The following is a 22,270-nucleotide window of genomic DNA, read 5'->3' as shown; positions in this document are numbered from 1 at the left end:
TTTTAACTAAGGGCTGTTCCCATATCACGTCTTTTCTGCATGCAAGTTCGTTATTTTATTTATTTATTTATTCATTGTTCTGTCATTTATTTTCAGTGTAAAATTATTACTTATGTTTAAATACAAAAAATATTTGTTCACCTATTTTTAAGTCCAAAGAGAAAAGGACTGTTGTTTAGGATAATAAGGACTTTATTATTATTATTATTATTATTATTATCATTATTATTATTATTATTATTATTATTATTATTATTATTATTATTAGCTGTATTAATTGGTTACTAAACAGCAATAAATAACACTTTAAAATATAAGGGGTTTTCATGGGATTTTCTAAACTAGAAGGGTTTTGAAATGTATAAATGCTTAATAATCTATAGAGACTATATAGAGAGTATAAACACCTTAGACTATAATTGTACAACCAAAATCTATATTTGTTGCATCTCTAAATGTGTTGAGCAAGTAACCGACTGCAAATGTTTTTACCCTTGAGTTTGTGATCAATATACTCCAGCAGGACCCTGATAACCTGCACAATGGCGAGCAGGAGAGAGCCAAAGGCCAGAGAGCCTGTGTGATACCTGTTTATGGGCAAAACAAAGGATATATATCAATTAAATCCTCCACAGAATTCAACTTAATAGAGTAATAACAACTATTATTAAGAATGACAACTTTCTAGCATTTCTCCTTAAGGCATAGTTCACCAAAAAAATTTAAATTACCTCATTATTTACTCTCCCCGGAGTGCTATTTAAACCATTATGAGTATCTTTCGTCTGTTGAACACAAAAGATATTAAGAATGCTTGGGTCGACATTCATTGAAGGGAAAAATGAGTATGGAAGTCAAAGGGTGCCAGCTGCATGCATTCTTCAAAATATCTGCTTTTGTGTTCAACAGAAGAAACTCAAACATGAACATGAGCAAATAATGACAGATTGGATTTTTTTTTTTTTTTTTTTTTGGAGTGAACCATCTCTTTAAACTGCAGTCGCACCTGAGGGATCTGCCCAGAGAGGCACACAACGGAAAGGCTGGCATGTCTTTGGATTTATCAAAAGCCCAGTAGTACGATGCAAACGCTCCTGCCAGAGTCATCTGACCCAGAGCTGTGACGAAGTTGGCACACCAGAAAAACAGGAAGACGTTGTAGAACTGAAGCAGGATCAGGTATTTGTGATAAGGCGTCTCTCCGCCGTAGAAAGCAAACAGACACTGCGAGTGCGGACAGTCAGACTTCATGGAAGAGGATGTGAAGTTCTGCAGAGATCAAGAAAATGAGAAATGAGGATCAAATTACAATTTCGACTCAAACGCCAACTTCCCTGACTTTTCCTGCCTACAACACTAAATTTCCATGACTTATAATAAATAGGAAAACAAGACATTATTGTGCTTTGAATAATGTTAATTTTATTTGAGCTTGAATTGAATTTTTCTTGAATTTAAGAGTGATTATAAGAGAAATCATGGATAATTTTGAAAAGAAAAGATAAAAAAAAAAAGAGCACTAACACCCTGACTTTGTAAGGGTCATTTTGTAGCCAAAGCCCTTGAAACTGACATTTTTCTGGCATGTTTGTGTTACACTCTGTCCTAAAAACACACAATGTAACAAAATTCCAACAGCAAGAAATGTTTCTGTCCGCACCAGACGAGACACCAATAAACATTTAAACAGCAGCAGTTCAGAAATGCACTTCCAACAAAATATTAAGGTTTATAATCAAATTAATAAATATTAAACATCTTTAACATTACTAAAAAATACTTGCAGAGTGACTGATATTTGTTTGTTTTCACTGAGTCACAGTTCTAACATTAATTCTTAAACTATACAGGATTTTTACTGGCTATTTTATTTTCAATATTTGAGGTAAACTGTTTCCTCTTTCAGTATGGCAATAAAGGTCAAGTAAAATGGTACTTAATCTCACATTGGTAGCATTTAGCACTGAATAGGGAATATGCAGAAGCATGCAGAAGGACTTTTAATTTGTCAGTAACCTAGATCAAACACTTGGCGCAGTTACAAAATCTGCGAGTTTAAGGTCTGTTTTCCAACAATCAAAAAAAAAACAACAATATTTTCTGCTTAATTGATATACGATATAAAGTGGGTCTCGGAATGTACAAGACGCACTGAATTTAAATAACATTTTGCACCACCATGTCTTTAAAGTATTTAAATTTATTTTACTCCAGTATTTCCAATGGTGTTTCTGTGTTAGCCTGCTGATCCTGACGGGCAAGTGCGAATTAACGGCTTTTCATCTCGGTTTACGGCTGAACAACTAAATGAATGCTGAAGTCTATTTAACTGATTATATTTTAATTACATTACAACATCGATGCTGTAAAAGGAACTATAAAATTGAAAAAAAGTCACATTAACCATTCACCGGAAGTATATCAGTACGGGAAGAAACTCGAGCTCTGCATTTACCCTATAAAGAACATAATCAGCCTCTGAGGTGATCATTGTTATAGTAGTTTATTCTGTTGTTCAGCCACGACAGCACAAATAGAAACAGTTTCTAAATCCAAAATGTTGTGCATCGTGGATTGTTCAAACAAAATCTACTTTTAACATGGACAAGATCATTTTAGCATATGTTGCATGGCGTGTAGTTAAGACACAAGTTAGTTAACAGGTACAGCTTGGCAACTACTGAAAAAGGGAGAAATATAACAAGCAAAAGAGTAAATCAATGTTATAAAATAACTTGTCATGACATGGAGAAATTACATTTTGATAAATGTTATCCAAAATTCAAAAGCAACTAACAAAAGTGTCTGATAGAGTATGACAAATAAATAAAACTCCCTGATTTGTCAGTGCCAGTAATAAAACGTTTAAAATCCCATGGCCCATGGGAACCCTACTAATAGCACATTTTTCCTAGCCCTGGAAACTCCACACAAAAATGCCAACTGGCCCAGCCGGGATTTAAACCAGCAACCGTCTTGCAGTGACGCGACAGTGCTAACCACTGAGCCACCGTGCTGCTGCCCCACTGTAACATCTTTTAGACGTCTATTACTGGACATTTTGAAAATAAATTTGTGCATAATAATAATTATTTTCCAAACACACACACACACACACACACACACGCACCTCTGGGTTGCAGGTTTCTCTTGAATGGACACATTCAGTTTCATTGAAAACCTTATAAACCGGTTCACTAGATGTAGAAAGGAAACTGGCCAGGGGATTAAGGGCTAGAACCAGTGTGATCATGAGAAACATCTTACATAAGAATTTATAATATACAAACAACTGCTTGGGATATTAGTTTGCAGCATACTGTACATCTATTAGAGCTGAACTGCTGATAATGTTGAACGATTCCAATGTTAAATGCAATTTCATCTTCACATCTTTTTAGCAAAGCATTTACTTTGTGATCATCACCGTCACTTGTATGCAATTTGTAACATGTTGCTTATTTATTGTTCTTTATTGCTTTATCATTGCAATGTGACTTCTGGCTTCTTGCTGGGATTTTATGCAAGCTTGTACTTCTCTTTGTTTTTGATTTGTTATTGTAGATGTTGTAAAGAAAATGTATTATTATTATTATTATTATTATTAATAATAATAATAATAATAATAATAATAATAATAATAATAATAATAATAATAATAATAATAATAATAATAATAATAATAATAATAATAATAAAAAATGTAGTGTATTGTTTGTTTATGTTAGTAAATACATAAGGGTTCAATTAGTTCATGCAAGTTACTATTTCATTGTGTTATTGTATTTTCAAAATGATTTAAATTTTAAAATTGGTTAAAATTTAGGTTACTAAAGGCATGTAATGGACTTTTATTAGTTTAGTGTTCCCCACATTGCCACTCTTTTGATTTAGATTTCAACAGAGTGATAAACAGAGTATAAAAACGTGAGCGTCTGTCTTTAAGCGCTACAACGGTTTCAGTTTCAGCTTGAGTTAAGGATACACTGCATTAACGCCCCAGAATGCGATGACAATGGCCAGGAGGAAGAAGGTGAAAATAGGAAAAACCAGCGATGACATTACATAACCAATGGCCCTGAAAGAGGAAGACAAACAAACAGAGGGTCAACAAGACCAACACAAACCCAAGATCCAAAATAAAGCACGTACCTTGACATTAAGCATCAGGTTCTTATTACGGATTCAAAGGTAATAGGAATGCACAAAATAAAAATTCTGTCCCAAAACCAAAAGCTCTGTATGGACTTGGCTAAAAACCAAAACGAAACTGCTTTGTAATAATAATAATAATAATAATAATAATGTATTTTTTTATTATATAAAAAGTAATTGAGAGCTTAAATTTAACTCATTAACTCATTAACACATTTTAATAAATGTGAGAGTCTAGAGGTGTTATTTTACCAGCATTGCAATGATTACATGGTAGCACTGTTGTATGCAGCAGGAAGTACAGAAATATAGAAACGGTTTGTCAATGCATTATTTGACTGGACATTCACTTTAATCTTAATAGACTTCACTTCTTAGCGGTACACGTGTGGTTGATGCATTGATGTGACCTATTTGAACTTTTACCATGATGCACACTCAAGCTAAAGTGGTCAACGGTTTATATTTCATCCAAAACCACCATTGTGTTTTTGTCATGTGCATGCCTAATATGTAATGTAACTGACCTGCTGGCTTCCTTCATGAGCTCAACAGCGACGCGGATTCTGTTCCTGAGGAAGATGAGCAGGAGGATGATGATGAGCTCCAAAATAGCCAGGATGATTACTGAAGGAAGAAAGAAAGAAAGAAAGAAAAACAAGTGACTTCTGAACTTTTATATTTAGAAAATGCTGAATCTACAAGCAAACCTATAGTAGATTGATGTTTTTTGTAATGGCTATATTATATAGACAAATTAGAATAGGTCAAATTGGCTGTATCACCATCTCTCCACTCCACCTATAGCTGGTGTGTGTAGTGAGCGCACTGGCGCCATTGTCCTGTGGTTGCTGTCGCATCATCCAAGTGGATGCTGCACACTGGTGGTGGTGTGGAAAGACCCCCTCTCATGATTTTGAAGCACTTTGGGTGTATGGCCATAGAAAATAAATGCGCTATACAAATACACTTTTACTTACTTACTTACTTACTTACTTACCTACCTATTTACCTTACATACCTTACTTAAACAAAATATCACAATTACTACTCTCATTTATAAGAGGTTCTGACAATATGCGCTCTGAAAAAAATGGTAACACTATTGTTTATTTCAAATCAAGATATATAAAAAAAGTACAGTATATGCAATTACGTTTTTTGGTGTTGCATTGGATCAAAAAATTAAATAATGTGAAATCAAAATGAGTAAAAACTGTAGCAATAGAATGTAAAGCAAAATTTATTGTGGACAATAAATCAATGTATGTATATTACGGTAAAGGTTTTTTCCTCGCTGCTGTCGCCACTGGCTTGCATATTTCGAGCCCCGTAGAGCTGCGCATTGATTGATTTACTCCTCAGGGCCCTATCATACACCCGGCGCAGTGTGGCGCAAGACGCGGCGCAATAGTTTTTTGGTAGTTTCAGCTTGGCGCAAGAGTGGTTTTGAGGCGTTGCGCTACGCTGTTTAAATAGCAAATGCATTAGCGCTCATTTGTGCGCCCATAGGCATTCTGGTCTAAAAAGGAAGGCGTTCTGAAGCGGACCGCTGGCGCGTTGCTATTTTAAGAAACTATAATAGATTTTTCATTAGACCAAAACTAACCCGGTCTAGACTCCTTACACACTGCTTAATACGCACAAGAGAGCAATAGGCAAATATCTTTACATATGAAAAGATTTAAATATTAAGGATATATATATATATATATATATATATATATATATATATATATATATATATATATATATATATAGGATATAATAAAAATATATATAGGATATAAATATAAAGGATTAAAATATTACAAAATATTATGTTTTCTAGCCAACATAAATATGAAAAATTTCTGCTTTTATGTCGTCTTCATCTCGGGAGGCTTTTTCAGTTCATTCATAACAATTTGCTTTTGTATAATGTTATTATTATTAGCAGTATTATTTATTATATCCATACTTATATTTGTTTTATTAAAAACAAGCTTAGATTTGCCCATCTGTCAGGTTTTAGGCCATATGGGGCATGGCAGATGTATTTGGAAATAACTCAGTATTTTGACCACACTTTGTCATTATTGTTCATTTATTCGGACTATTCGTTCATTTATTTTCTGTTAAAAAACTGTCAACTGTTAACTGTTTGCTTGTGAAATGCTCATTTTTTTCCACTTAGACTTACTTTGCGCCCTGTAAATATCGAATGCGCTCTTGGCGTGACGCAGCTGGCTCTTAAAGGGAATGAGAGATGAGACTCTAATTGGTTTATACTCAAAACAAACCTATAACTCATTAAGAAAATAAACTCAACCCTTTTAGCCCATAGGCCTTGGCGCAAAGCACATTTTCCCGTCCGTAAATTAGCAAAAATGCGTTTTGACACGCCCTGAAAGCGTTTGCGCACTGCGTTTTGCGCTCTGCGCATGGACCGTCAAAATAGAGCCCTCAAGTGTTTGGACTCTCGGTATTGAATACTAGCCACACTGAACTGAGCTAAACTAAACGAAACTGAACTGACACTGTTTTAATTTATTATGATATTCAATGTGAAGCTGTGAATCTACATTGTAAAAGCGCTATGCAAATAAAGGTGAATTGAATTAAATTGAATAATAAAACACACTTATGTTGCCATATACTGTACGAGTTATTGTGCTGAAAATTGGGGGAACACATATAAATCTAACTTACGATCCTTATGTACAGTGCAGAAAAAAGTAATTAGATTGATAGAAATTTGAAAGGGGTATTTGGAGCACTCAAATCCTTTGTTTTTTTTAAATTGAAGACACTCAAGTTCAATGATTTGGTTAAATTTAAAACAGCAAAATTTATGTTTAAAGCTAGGAATAAAATACTTCCGAAATGCATACCAATTTTTTTTAAAGATTTCAATTCAATTCACCTTTATTTGTTTAGTGCTTTTACAATGAAGATTGTGTCAAAACAGCTTCACATAGAAGATCATAGTAAATTGAAATAGAATCAGTTCAGTTTAGCACAGTTCAGTGTTTTAATAATCACTACTGAGAGTCCAAACACTGAAGAGCAAATCCATCAATGCGCAGCTCTACAGGTCCCGAACCATGCAAGCCAGTGGCGACAGCGGCAAGGAAAATTTTTTTACCAATTGGCAAAAGTGAAAAATTAAAAAAACACCTTAAGAGAAACACAAAGGGGATACAATCTGAGACAAGAACCAAATTTTCAGAGGTTAAAAACAAGGACAACTTTAAAAAACTTGAGTATGTCTGTATGTGGTGTGAAATTATAGAACCGTCTAGAACAAATTCTCAAACAGTGTCAGGATAATAATCAATTCAAATAGTTGTATGAATATATATTATTAAAGGAATATAATGATGAACGGAGGTGATTGAAAAAGGATAAAATGAGAAAGGTAGGATGAAATTTCAATTAATAGCTGTTCACAATACTACGCATTTTTTGTATGTTGAATGTCTGTTATAAACATTAAATGTACAAATGGAATCAAACATATATGTCAAAGATGCCAAATATATAAAATCTCTCATGTAAAGCTCACATGTCTCATGTAAAATGAAGAGAAGTAAAAGAAGAAGTAAGTTTAAGTAATAGGCAAATGATGTATGTGGTAATGGGGTGAGGAAAATAATAAGCTTGTCCTGCTTCATCCTGCTTTATTTAAATTGTTTTGTGTATGATTTTTCTGTTCGAAATAAATAAATCAAATAAAATCAAGTCACATTTCATGCAATTAACAAACCATTAACTATCCCTACTAGCTTAATAAACTACTAATTGGCTGCTTATTAACAGTTAGTAAGGTAGAAGTTGAGTTTTGGTTTTGAGAAGCCGAATAAGATACAACCTTAAACTACTAATAAACAGTTAATATCTTAATAATAGGCAGGTAATAGGCCAGTAGGTAATGGCATGAATTGTGACAGTATTACTAAACAAAAATATATATATTTATAAATATAATAAGATAATTTAAATGAATTTAGTTTTAAATCTGTGACTATTAATAGACTCAAACCCTTTATTCTATTCATTACTGGATGAATCGCCATTCTTGAAGGAGTCGCTTGAACAACTTATTCAGTGTCGAACATATTTATTATGGCTGCCAGTTGCCACATATTGGTGTAAATGTCTAATTGCTACAACCATGATTTGAAGTGACTGATATTAATAAACATCAGTGTTTATATATGAATGTTTTAATGTCATTCTGTGTTTGAATGTCTGTAACAGAATTAAATACATTAGTTAAAGAAGCAAAATGCTTCAAGACGACTAATCTCTCTTGTAATAAATATATGCAAATTGTAGTAGTACAAATGTATTAAAATATATAAAGAAATCTGACTGCCTATATGTGAAATACAGTATCATGAGTTTCACTCCAAAGTAATGCAACGTGTAAGTTTGAGGCACGGCTTTGTGTTTTGTCTAACAAATGGCTGGGTGAACACTTTCAGGCAAGTACCGGGAACAAGATTTTTCTACTAAACTTTTCATGGCTGTTTTTGTTTCCACTAATAAGCACTGTGCCTAAATTGTGTATTTAATTGAGTGCCAGGCTGCAGTAGTTCAGATTTTCCAATGAATGACAAAGCAATGGCGAGTTCTTCACGATGAATGTCCTGCATTCTCCGGTGCCTAGACTACAGGCTCTGCATAAGAAGTTTGGCCAGAGGAGAAATGATCGTGTCCAACTGAGCCTGGTTTCTTTAAAGGTATTTTTCCTTAACTTTCATCAATTGGTGGTGTTTGTTCCTCGCCACATGGTTGCTTTGTTTTGGGACTTGTGGAGCTGCGGATCAATGGATTTGCCCTTCAGTGTTTGGACTTTCAGTAGTGAAATTTTAACCACACTGAACTGAACATCAACTCTGAAAACCGGACTGACACAGTTTCAGTTTTCTAGAACTTCTGTGTTAGGCTGCTTTGGCACAATATACATTGTAAAATCACTAAAGAAATAAAGATGAATTGATGTTCTCATTAATGCATTCTGCTGTGAAGACACCCGAAAAATGCAGCAGGTCTATCTCCTCTTCAATTCACAACATTTTGAACCTTTAGAAATAAGACTCATCTGCTTTTGAATCTATTAATCGTACAGCTTTTAGTTCAGGATACTCACTGAAGGCCAGCCAGGTCTGTCTGATGTGCAGGTAGACGGCGAAATCAGGCTGGAAGCCGAGCTGCTGCAGGGTGATGTTGGAGCCAGGAGTGTCTTTCAGACTAACATACTTTATACTGCAGTGAGCGATACCTGTGTGAGAAACAGTCAAATGACTGACGCTTCCTTTCTGACATTTTTATAGTATTATTATAGTATTAAAGGGACAGTTCATCCAAAAAAAAAAAAAAAGTTCATACTCTATCTGGAGTTTGTTCTCATATCATATTCCCAATACTTCATTTTTAAAATGCTTTTTTTCCTTCCTTTTTGGAGTGTTTTAAGATCGATCTGTCCAGGTTTTGTCCTTAAAACGTATTTCCTTTATAAAGGTCAATGTATTGTTGTGCATGTCTGTGTCAAATCAATCAGTTAAAATTTTTGATGTTTATTTTTCTTTTGTTGTGAGATCATGTGACCTAGAGGTGTATAAAAGAGCAACATGCTGTGATCGATGCATGCAACTCCTAGTGATGGCTTTTTTAAGTTAAATTTACACCTTATGCATTTAAAAAGGTCATATTTTGGATTTAGGGGTCTCCAACGACAGGCTGATGTGCATGTAAGGTCAAAAAACACTTCCGTTGTTTTATAATATGCATTTATTTTTACCACATTAACCCAACGACTCCCGTATGATTCGTTCTATGATTCATTTGTTCCCAAATCCCTCCTTAGCGTAAGGGCTAAACTGCGCTGATTAGTCTGATGACCCAGTCTGTTGTGATAGGTCGACTGCGTTCAGCATAAGACAGAGAGAAATGTCCACCGCAGCTTACAAATAACAATTATGAAGTAGTAGTCGTAGTGCAGAGTGTATGTGTGAGCCCAGTGCAGGAATGCATTATTCATCTATTCTTAACCATAAGTAAAAGCAGTGGCACACATTCAGTATTAATCCATAAAGCGGCAAAAGCTAAACTATTTTGAAACCTGACGGCCACACGTGTGTAGGAACAGCTGACTGTGGCCATAGCAATGACAAACGGCAGAGGATTGCGAGCTCACAAGCTCCCAGAATGTTCACATGTGATGTCCCATGTATTCATCATTTGAAGTACTTCAAATCCTTGTATGAAAGTTGTCCCAAAACCATCAAACTTTTGCATCCTTTTTATGAAAGCTTGTTGCTGCTCATTATTTACAGCCGTAATCTGGATGAAACCGTGTTAGACATTTTTAAATCACATTTTTTGGTTTGAAAAAAGGCTTACAGCATTTAAAAATCAACAGCAGGGTAAAAGACTAGTTAATTTTCCTTTTTCGATGAACTCTCCCTTTAACATATGAGTGTTTTCAGCGGTAAAGAAATTATACCATAGGCTATGACAGCTACGACCATGAGGATCATGACCCAGACCATGACTCCAGCCAGAAATCGTAGAAGAACAATGAAGATCAAACTCAACACAACCGCAATCAACAGACAACTGTATAAAGAAACAGATTAACACTCAGTCACAGCAGGAAGGATATGTCCACAACTGTGTCAATACTGCCTACTTAACTCTTTTTAAAATGAAGGACACAAATTTCAGTGTCTAAATACATACTCTGATATCTATACCAACATCCCTACAAAATTACATCATTGTAATTAATCTGGAATGCAAAAAACTATTGCTCCATAGAGATGGTCCAATTTTAGAAAATGTTATGAAAATGTCTATGAAAATCTAATCTATGACTTTTTATATGTTTTGGAATTCCTGAATAAATAAATAAATAAATAAATAAATAAATAAATAAATAAATAAATAAAATGGATAACGTAAAATAAATAAATTAAATAAATTAAATAAATAACAATAAATTAACTAAGAAAAAATAAACAAAGTAAAAAAAAAATCAATAACAAAAATGTAGACACATTTAATAAAAATAACAATATATAAATTAAAGTAAATACATTTAAAAACATGTAAAACAGTCAAAATAAATAAATAACGATAAATTATTGTGACAAAACATTAATTCATTTAAAGTATTTTTTAATAAATAAAAAATAAAACAAATCAATAGAAAATGTAAAACTTAAATATAAATAAATACCAATAAATAAATAAATAAAAATAAAATCTAAAAATAAAATAAACTAAGTACAAAAAATAATTATTTAAAAAAAATTAATTATAAAAATAACATTTAAAATAAGTAAACAAATAAATAAATAAATAAATAACAATAAATTAACTAAGAAAAAATAAACAAAGTAAAAAAAAAATCAATAACAAAAATGTAGAGTAGACACATTAATTAATTAATATATTGTTATTTTTATTTAACGTAAATAAATTAATAAACATGTAAAACAGTCAAATTAAATAACAATAAATTGTAAAAAATTAATAAATTTAAAAATAAATAAAAAGTATTTAATTTGATAAATAAAATAATAAATAAACAAATCAATAGAAAATGTAAAAAATATATATAAAAAAATAAATACCAATAAATAAATAAATTAAAATAAAATGTAAAAATAAAATAAACCAAGTAAAAAAATAACTATCTAAAAAATTATTTAAAAATAAATTCATTTTAAATAATAATGAAAAATAATATAAAATAAGATAAAAATGTATAATAGATTAATTAAATAAAAATAAACAATAAATAAAAAAATGTAATAATAAAGAAATAAAAAAATATTTTAAAATGATAAATTAATAAAAAAGTAAAATAGATAAATTAAACAATAAGTAAATAACAATAACTAAGTTAACTAAAATTAATAAAATCAATAAAATGTCAAATAGATCAATTAAATAATAAAAATAAATAACAAATTAATTAATTAAAATAAAAATGTAAACGAATAAAAATAAAGAAGTATATAAAGAAAAATAAATGAATAACTAAACAAAAAAAGCATAGTATACTATATAGTATATATAGCTGGAGACTAAAATTACAAACCAAAACTGATATTAACTGGACTAAAACTATAGTAATGGTCATTAAACAAACATTACAAAAAAATAAAGCTAAAATAAAGAAATTTTCAAGTTTTAATACAAGATCTAAAACTGTAACGATATTAATGATAATTGACTGCATGTCAAAAGTAATGACTAAAAAAAACAATATTTTATCCATTAAATAATTTCACTTACATTAAGATCCAGTACCAAGACTTTGTGTAATCCTCAAAGATCTTCATTGCAACCTGACGACCCTCCATGACTATCGAGGCGTTCCTCAAATGGTTAAAACAAAAGATTTTTAATAAACAGCCCGCCTGCACTGCAGCGTTCTCACACTGATGCGTTATTATATTGCATATGTATACTTGAACAGTATAAAAGGTGCTTACTTCATTCCAGCCATCAGGTCTTTAGCATCCAATTCATTCACTCCATCACTAAATTTCTCCTGATCACCCACAGTAATGACTTCACCCTTTTTGCCCATAGAGGGAAAACACCGCTGTAAAACTAAGACAGAGAAATAACATTATTTATCAGACAAATACTAAAAGTGTAGTAATATGAAGACCGGTCTTACATGGATTGCTGGAAACCAGATATGCTGGACAGAGCTTCTCTTTCAAAATTTGCGCAGCAGCCTTTAAAAGAAGATGATATTGATTAGTCAGCTGCAAAAAAATTTGACACTTGCAAATAAGTAAAAAAATATCCATACCTTATGGCCTGGGTCTTCTTTGCAGTAAGATTTGTAATACTCCCAGTCTTGTGGTTTTGAGATGGCAGTTATCAGAGTCATAGTACGATTAGGACACGTCTGTACACACACCTGAACACAGAATAAAACGCATGCACTGGTTTGTCAAACTTGACTGTAACAGAAAAAGCGGAAGGATAAAAAAAAAACATGCAATCCGAACTCAGTTCTCAACATTCGCACATCCTTTTTGAGTGAGACACACACAAATCTATTTACATATACAAGTGGTGTGACGAGATCTCAGGCTAATGATGAATGTAGTGATGAAGCATGAGGGTAAATTCAGCACTGAAGATTGGAGGCAGGATTGGATTTAAACCTCAAATCAAGTGCTTTGCAAACATATAGCAACCCGGGCTGTCTCAGTGCTGCATGTCACTCATTTGCTTGGGCGTCAGTGACAAAACTGCTCTTTTCACCAGAGTTCAAATGTGTTGCCCCATCCAAAAGAAAAGGCTGCTACAACAGCATCCACAAACATTACCCAAGCGATAGAATAGCACTTTAGATACGCTCAAAGTCATAATCGGAGTAAACACGAATTGAATTAAGACGTGAAATATTCCTATTTTATTCACATTATTGAAGTGCTGTACAGTCATGTAAACTCTGTAATCAAACTATTTCCGTCGTGTAGGATCTTTAGCCGCATTTCGCGACAGGATAAGCCATGCACACATGGCTGTTTGACACTATTCTCTGCACCTACCAAGTCAATAAAGCACCACAGACACACACACATACCTTCTCACATATTATGTATGTACACACACGCACGCACGCACACATATATACATAAACAAAATGAAACAATTAAATTAGTTAATCATAATAAAAATAAAATAATAATCATCATCATCATCATCATCTTTTATATTACAATAAAAATATTTTTCGTACTATATTAACAACCAAAATACTTATATTTATTGAAATTGTTTAAAAGGAGAAACAATTCTGTTTATTAATATAGTAATATTAATACACCAACACTATTTATTTTATTATTATTATTTTTTTTTTTTTTGCTGATCTATAATATAACCAATACTTAGTTTAAAAAAAGTAAATAATAATAAAAATAATAATAATAAAAAATAATAATAAATGCCATTCCTTTAACCACTGTATACAATTCTGCAATGACAGCACAAGTACTAAAAATAGTAGGCAGAGACTGAAATGAAGAACACAAACCTGAGGGGTGGGACACTGGAACTCTAGGAGGACCATGGGACTGGCGCACTTCATCATGTTAAAGTAGAACAAGAACGGCTGCTTCCTGTTACACACAAACAAAATCTCAATTCACTCAGGCTAATAGCAAAACTCACTCAGCAATCAAACACAGATGGATCGGCTGATACAATAAGTGCGTGTATTAGCAGTTGAATTACAGTATTTTCTGCAATATCAGTGACCTTTTCTCATCTGAAATTTGCTATTCTAAAGTGATTCATACACAGTAAATAACTCAGTAAATGGTAAAGCAAAATTGCTTTTATTTATTTATGTTTTATACAGTTCTGATTGATGCTAGGCAGATGATGATTGTCAAAAACTGGAAATCTTCCAGTAGACCTCCGATGTTTAAGTGGATCTTAGAGTCAGGCTGAGTGGCAGCTTGTGAAAAACCTTCCGATGGGTTACATGGAAGGACTGAAATTTATTTTGATAAACTGGAAAAACGTATGTGGCCCACCATGGGAGCAAACATGCAACGAGACAAAATAATAATTAAGGCTATGATATTGGCAACCAACCACCCTTTTTTGTTGTATGTTTTAGTTTGGTTTATTTACTGAGTTTAAATGGTTATTTATTTATTGCATTTCTTTAATTGGCATTGTTCTCCTTTTATGCTAATGCTCTGTATTTGATATTCATGTGTTTATCATTTGCAAATAAGAAAATCACCAAAAAGTTCAAATCATTTATGTATACTGTAATGCCATTTCAGCAGCATTGCCTTTATTCAAGGTAAAACCTACACTAAATATACAATAACATGCAGCCATATACGTTTCTTAATAAACATTCATTGTACAAAAAAAAAAAAAAAAAAAAGACTGCACTGAAAATCTCACTAATTTGTAACTCATAATTACTACTACAGACTTCACCTCTTTTTATTTACTGTTTGGTTTACAATTTTTTTAGATGACAGAAATTACTAAAAAAAATAACCAGTTAAAAATAACTACAGTGATGAACATTTAAAGGGGATCACAACCTTTCATCAAAGTTGTCCTTAAACTTTTGAACAACACCCATTCTCATCTCCTTGGACAATTTCGATAAACTTTTATTTGATCAACCTCAAACGTTAACTACTGTACACATTCATGACTCAGAATTGAAAAGTCTGATGAGGCTAATGTGGAGCAGCAAGTGTTGTAATAATCTTAATCTCGGTGTAACTCACTCCAGTTTCCCCTGGCCACAGAACTGTCCCATGCTGTCTGTGGGGTAAATCACCTTCCTCGGGTCACCGTGAGTCCAGGCTGTGAAACGAAGACAGAAACGATGATCATTAAACACACACATGTAGGACGCAATAAGGCCAACTTTAAAAACAATATAGACCCTTTTTAACGTTTCTGGGTTTCTCAGCAGATTAAGTGATCATAGTTGGGCAAACTTGGAGTGCAGGGAATGGGAGAGTACCACAAATACATTTGCTTTCCAATTTGCTCAAATAACAAAAACTAAACCTTAACAATAGTTTTTTTTTTTTTTTTTTTAACATGACTTTCAGAAAATGTCAAATAAATTGATAACACCAGAGAACAATGTCAAATTTACTGTCCCTCCTAAAGACTACAGTATGCATTGGAAAAACATTAGAACATGCTTAAATAAGATTTCATCTTTGCAGGAGGGCAAAGTATAATTTTACGTTTATTGTTATTATTATTGTTTATATAAATCAATGCTTAAAATGATGAGTTGAACCAGAATAAATGAGTAGAAACAATAACATAACCGTAATATTTGGATTTAGTTGCAACAATGGGATTGCAAAAGAAAACAGACCAAACTATTAAAATTCATCTGATCAAAACATTGATTTAAAAGGGGACCTATTATGCCCCTTTTTACAAGATGTAAAACAAGTTTCTGATGTCCCTAGAGTGTTTATGTGAAGTTTCAGCTCAAAACACCCCATAAATGATGTTTTATAACTCTTTGAAACTGCCCGTTTAGGCTTTGATCTAAATTGGGCCATTATAGTTTGGTGACTTCAAACGAGATTGTGCTCTATGCCCTATATTTATCAGGGCCGCCTATGCTAATGAGGGAGAGATCATCATTAGTGGAAGGACTCCAAGATGGTACGAAATAAGACTCTCTGGTCTGATAAGACCAAGACAGAACTTTTTAGCCTTAATTCTAAGTGGCATGTGTGGAGAAAACCAGGCACTGCTCATTACCTTTCCAATACAGTCTGAACAGTCAAGCATGGTCGTGACAGCATCATGCTGTGGGAGTGTTTTTCAGCTGTAGGGACAGGACGACTGGTTGCAATAGAGGGAAAGATGAATGCAGCCAAGTACAGGGATATCCTGGACAAAAACGTTCTCCAGAGTGTTCAGGACCTCAGACTGGGCTAAAGGTTCATCTTCTACCAATACAATAACCCTACGAAGGAGTGGCTTCACAACAACTCCATGAGTATTCTTGAATGGCCGAGCCAGAGCCCTGACTTAATCCCAATTGAGAATCTCTGAAAAAACCTAAACATGACTGTCCACCAACGTTTACCATCCAACCTGACAGAACTGGAGATGATCTGCAAGGAGTAATGGCAGTAGATCCCCAAATCCAGGTGTGATAAAATTGTGTACATTAATGAGGAAAAACATGAACTTAAATGATTTTAGCAAATGGCTGCATTATAAAGAGTGAAACATTTAAGGGGGTCTGAATATTTTCCATGCACACTGTATATATAGACCGCATGTAAAGGAATATTAATTTGTTATATTTTAAGCACATGCATAGAAATGTACTCATTCATATCTCACTTTTAACAAATTTTGATTAAAAATGTAGGGATATAAAACAAACATTAATAAAACACAAAACACTTCTCAAAAGCTAATGATTACAGATCCAGCATAAAAGGTCCAAATATTGCGAAATAAAATGCAAAATGTGAACAATTCTTTCAAGATTAAAACTTTCTTACGATGCTGTTATTCATCTTTCTGTCTTCATCACTGTAATGGCGAGCAATATTGTGCTCATATTAATTATGAAAAAGGATTACCATAAACAACATATTTTGTGACACCACATTAGAAACGATGGAGCATAATAGGAAATGATAGACTGTATTTTGTCCATATAATATTGCACAGCCCTAGAGCAAATATTTTGAAAAGTCTTATCGCAAAAAGGATACCTGCATTAGCTGTATTAAAATGCACACATAAAAACACTACAGTACATATAAAACTAAAAAGAATCATTACATAACAGCCAGTCTCTAGCACAACTGCAGGCTGACTTACCCAGTATTCCCACAGCTAGGTAGCCCACGATGGCTATGATGAAAATGATGCAGCAAACAATGTCTGTACATCCTCTGTGGTGCAGAAACAAACAGTCAGTTATAAAAAGGCATTAAAACAGTTCATCTACAACAGAGATGCCCAAACTAGGGCCTGCGGGCCAAAGTTGACACATGGAAACCTTTGATTTGGCTCTCCATCCCATCTGAAAGAGGGAGAATGTTGGGGATGGTTTAGAGATGGTTAAAGCTTACTGAAATTAAATGTGTCAATTAAATAGTTCAGATTTAGTTCAAATGTACATACAGTCAACCCAATGAAGAGACAAATGTAAGCAAAGGCAGATTTTTTTCTCAGCACGGTGTTATAAATGTGATTGTTTATGTTTTTATTGCAAGAAGTTATCATTTAAAAAGTTACACTGAATTAGTTAAATAGAACAAAATAATTTTAAATTGTATAATTTTGAAATATTATGAGAAAATGTTAAGAAATTATCCATGGCAACTTTAAGGATACACAGTATAATTCGGTTTATTTACCATCGGCCCACGGCTCTTAATGATATTTGGTTTTTGGCCCTACATACGAAAACATTTGGGCACCTCTGATCTACAGGATGTTAATCTACAGCATATATAGTTAAAGTATATGCTGTGGTACTAGTTTGACTTTGATAAATCTAATATAATTGTTTAAAAACATTTATATTGACATTTGAGTATTTTTAGAGTACTTTAAAATACAAACCTACACAAAAAAACTTAGCAAGGGTTTCACTATTTTGGTGAAAGCTTAACTTTCTTTCAAAGCAAGGTTGACATTTGCATGGAATTTCTCTTACCTGTTTTGGATGGGCCCTTTGAAGCTGGGGTCGAATTTCCTCGGCTCTCCTGTGAAAACGAGGGAAAAACCAATCAAAACTCCAGGGATCTTTAAGATCAGAGGTTCCCAAACTTTTCAACTCACGACCCCCAAAGTAACAATGCAAGATACTCGCGGCCCCTACTATCCTCAGAGGTGGTTATAAACATACAAACATTGCACACAACGGTGCACACACACCAACTGAAGCTATATAAACAAGCTTACTGACAAAAATTGCAACCGACTAACAACCATATACTTTATTTATAGTAACTATTCATCCGTTTCATTTAATATCAACTTCAGTTATTGAGAATGGTGGACACAAGGTTTACAGCACAAGACTATTCTTGGTTAAAAATTGGAGACCGCCACTTGGAGCCTTTGTTCAATCATGGCCTTTATTTTTAATGTTTGTGAGTACCGTAAAGCTGCTAAAGTTTAACATTGAGCCATAAAATCCCTCTGCTGCAACTAACACTATTGCGATGTCGTTAATCTAGTGTAATAAACCCAGGGGTCACAATCCAATAGACCAATAATTGAAAGGCTGATGGCTTTTTTTTTGCATGCTGTTTTTTAATCCAACTATTTAATACATTTTTTATCTGTATGTTATGGATAAAACACGGCCATTCTATTAGTTTAATAACATATAGGATTTTTTTAAAATCACCAAGCGACCCCCCTTTTTGTCTCACGACCCCCACTTTGGGAAGCACCGTTTTATATCACAAAAGAAGTGTGCTTGCAAAAATGTCACCGCAGAAAACCAATGACTATGAGCTCATTCAGACCAACATCTTCACTTTTAAAATGAGGGCAGAGGGCACAGAACAGAATAGAAACTTGCACGGGTTGTCCCACTTCCAAGCTCTTCTAATTGGTCTTCTGTTTTGAATCAGACAGTGATGAACTGTGTTGCGTGTAGACGTTGAAGACCTTCTTTTGCTGCACCTAGACTGAAAACTACAACCAAAGGCCTTACAGTGTGGCGTCGTAGCATTATTCTGTAATTATAGTAAGTGCTACAGCCTGCATTTACAACAGTGCAGGTAGAACTCTGGTAAGGAGTGCAACCAGATTGTGTCAGCGAAAAAATGGTGGACCCATAGTCACGTCATGTTATCTTTCAACATATTTCACAAAGTGTCCTCATTTACATTATTTTAAGGCATACAAGTTTTGATACCCAAAGTTCAATTTAACTTGACACAAAGTCTGAAATGCGCAGTGTTTCAAAAGATGTAACTTATACACACATCCGTCAAGTGTGTGCTCCATTTAGGGCATAAATCTAAACCTCAGTCTTGAGTTTCTACAAATCAAGCACAATATATTTGCTTAAATAATGTATGGATGACTTATATACTTCACTACATAAGTTACAGCACATGCCTGGGGCCTGTACCATGGGGCTGGATTAGCTGGCTAGCCTGTTAAATTTACGTTCAGTTTGCACTAATTCTGGGTTTTAGGCACCATAACAGCTGATCCATAATACAGGGCTCGAAATTGCTATCATTTTTGTCGCATATGCGCCCGAAGATTAATCTATGCCAGCTCAAAATATATTTGGCAGCATTGTGCGAGTGCATGAAATTGCTGTGTACAACCAGTTTTTACTGCAAAAATGTTCACCACATGCGCGGATTCGGGAGAAATTCACGCAGGATGCATCTCTGCACTTGAAAGGCAAAACTCAGTGCTCAGGAATGGTTTTAAACAGTTGTCATGTCAACTTGCTGCAGTAAACAAAGCCAAGTTCGTAAGGCTTGCCCCGCCTTCACGCTCTTCTTATTGGCCCACTGCTCTAGAACTAAACGCGAATGAATTGTTTAATATCAGCTGTCAATCACAATCACTCAGATGTGATTGGGATGACAGGGGGAGCTACAACCACGAAAATAATTGCCACTGTGTATGAAATATGCTAAATAAATAAACTTGCCTTGCCTAAAACCACCTAACAACCATTCAAACCACCCTAGCAACACATAGGAATGTGGTTATCATGACTCGTCAGCACATCCTAGCATTTTTGCTGACCTGCATGGCTGAACACCACTCACATGTCCATGGTAAAATAATTAAGACCTGTGCAAGAAATGACAAAACCTCACACTCACATGACGTTTTCAGAAATATTTCGTCATGTACATCCCTACAATGAAACCTCCCAGCAAATCTCAAAATGGATGAGTAAGAGAGAGCTTTCCCATGAATCACTGCTTTTAATTACTGTACATTTGTTGCTGCTTGTCTAGGCCATGGGGAATGCTCCTAAAATAAATAAGTCACATGGTGTAAACGTTCTGCTAAACAAAGTAACCAAGCTGTCTTGTTAACCTTATTCAGTTCTACTAATGACTGAGCAGAATGATTTTGATCGTTACGTCGCACTTAACACATGTGTAAGAGTCAATCCAAAGGAAACTTTTTTTTATTTGGTATATTTTATGAAAGTACTTACCAAACATATAACATATTCACTTATATGAAAGAGATATGATTTTCAAAACATGAACAAAACTGGTCTTTCTCTAATTATTCAAACCACTTTGAAACTGGTTTCAAGTTCCTTTAATGAAAATATAGGCAGACTAAAAAAAAAAAAAAAAAGCAAAGTTGGTAATTTTTATGGCAGAAAATTGATATTTTTGGATCTAATATTTTGACATTTTCTGCCAAATACTGTGCTTTTTTTACTGTGGCCACTGTACTTCTATTATGTAAACTGCAATGAACCAAGTAAGAACAGATGTGCAAATGCTTTTATTCGCCAACCGCATAGTGCTCTTATGGAAAAAACTGGTAGGTCTTTCCTTTTACTGCGAGAAAACATCTTATGTGTTATGACTGGAAAAGGAAATCTGCTCTGTTTTGTCACACTGAATAATAAAAAAACATGCATAAATATGATTTACATAAAAAACAGACTCTAATTAAGGAGGATTAAAATATTTGCTACTGAAAAGTTGACTAGAACAGCAAGTTTGAGTTTTGGGTGAAATTGTTTTTAAAGGCCAAAGATGTTGACTGTAAGATCCGTTTACTAAACCTATGTGTTTTTTCTGGGGTGGGTGGTTTACATCAATTTTAAATCAACACTGACAATGATTCTGAAACCTACAGTTTTTTTAGTCTGTGATGTTGTCTGACAGTAAAGTTTCTGCCAACCAACAAAATGGAAATTCAAGTAGCCATTATCTCTCAAACAGTGGAAAAGATGTCAGTTAAACATCTTGTAAACAGAAATGATACTTTTACATCAGCGAAGACCATTTTACAAGTGAATATTTCACCAACAAATCAGAATAAAAACTGTGTGTTAATTTGTATTTAATTTGGACCAAACATGGCCAATGAGATGAAACAACACAGTTGCTTTTGTTGGTGCAAGTTCTTTGGGTGAGCTTGGTGTGTCCTGGGGTCAAGGCCAGCTTGGACAACAAGGCATTGCACGACTCGTCAAGGGTACTCAAGTTTGACCTTTGTTTCATTAATTAATTTTCCTTCGGCTTTGTCACTTTATTCATCAGGAGTGGCCATAGCGGAATGAACCACCAACTTATACAGCATATGTTTTACACAGCCAATGCCCTTCTAGCTGCCACCCAGTACAGGGAAACACACCCACACACACTCTTCACAAACACACTCATACACTACGGCCAATTTAGTTTATTTAATTCACCTATAGTGCATGTCTTTAGACTGGGGGGAACCAGAACCCACACCAACACTTGGAGAACATGCAAACTCCACACAAAACTGCCCACTGACCCTGCCGGGACTCAGACAAGCAGCCTTCTTGCTGTGAAGTGATAGTGTTAACCATTGAGCCACCGTGTGGCCCCTATCCTTG

General features: G+C 33.9%; 1 protein-coding gene across 5 annotated transcripts in view; it reads right to left on the bottom strand.

Moving 5' to 3' along the window:
* Nucleotides 1-22,270, bottom strand: part of zgc:63569 — a 55,591-nt gene that overhangs the window by 18,192 nt on the left and 15,129 nt on the right. For all 5 annotated transcript variants that reach the window (XM_073936117.1, XM_073936109.1, NM_198871.1 and 2 more), the window contains 15 exon segments: nucleotides 18,380-18,428; nucleotides 17,536-17,609; nucleotides 15,444-15,522; nucleotides 14,216-14,300; nucleotides 12,977-13,087; nucleotides 12,839-12,899; nucleotides 12,648-12,768; nucleotides 12,448-12,531; nucleotides 10,649-10,761; nucleotides 9,293-9,424; nucleotides 4,683-4,782; nucleotides 3,986-4,078; nucleotides 3,131-3,215; nucleotides 1,007-1,269; nucleotides 493-587 (listed from right to left, as the gene is read on the bottom strand). In XM_073936117.1, the coding sequence (XP_073792218.1) occupies nucleotides 493-587; nucleotides 1,007-1,269; nucleotides 3,131-3,215; nucleotides 3,986-4,078; nucleotides 4,683-4,782; nucleotides 9,293-9,424; nucleotides 10,649-10,761; nucleotides 12,448-12,531; nucleotides 12,648-12,768; nucleotides 12,839-12,899; nucleotides 12,977-13,087; nucleotides 14,216-14,300; nucleotides 15,444-15,522; nucleotides 17,536-17,609; nucleotides 18,380-18,428 (1,545 nt within the window).

This window comes from Danio rerio, chromosome 3 (assembly GCF_049306965.1).
Source record: "Danio rerio strain Tuebingen ecotype United States chromosome 3, GRCz12tu, whole genome shotgun sequence".
NCBI lineage: Eukaryota > Metazoa > Chordata > Actinopteri > Cypriniformes > Danionidae > Danio > Danio rerio.
The sequence above is the reverse complement of the archived record's forward strand: the minus strand, read 5'-3'. Positions and strand labels throughout refer to the sequence as shown.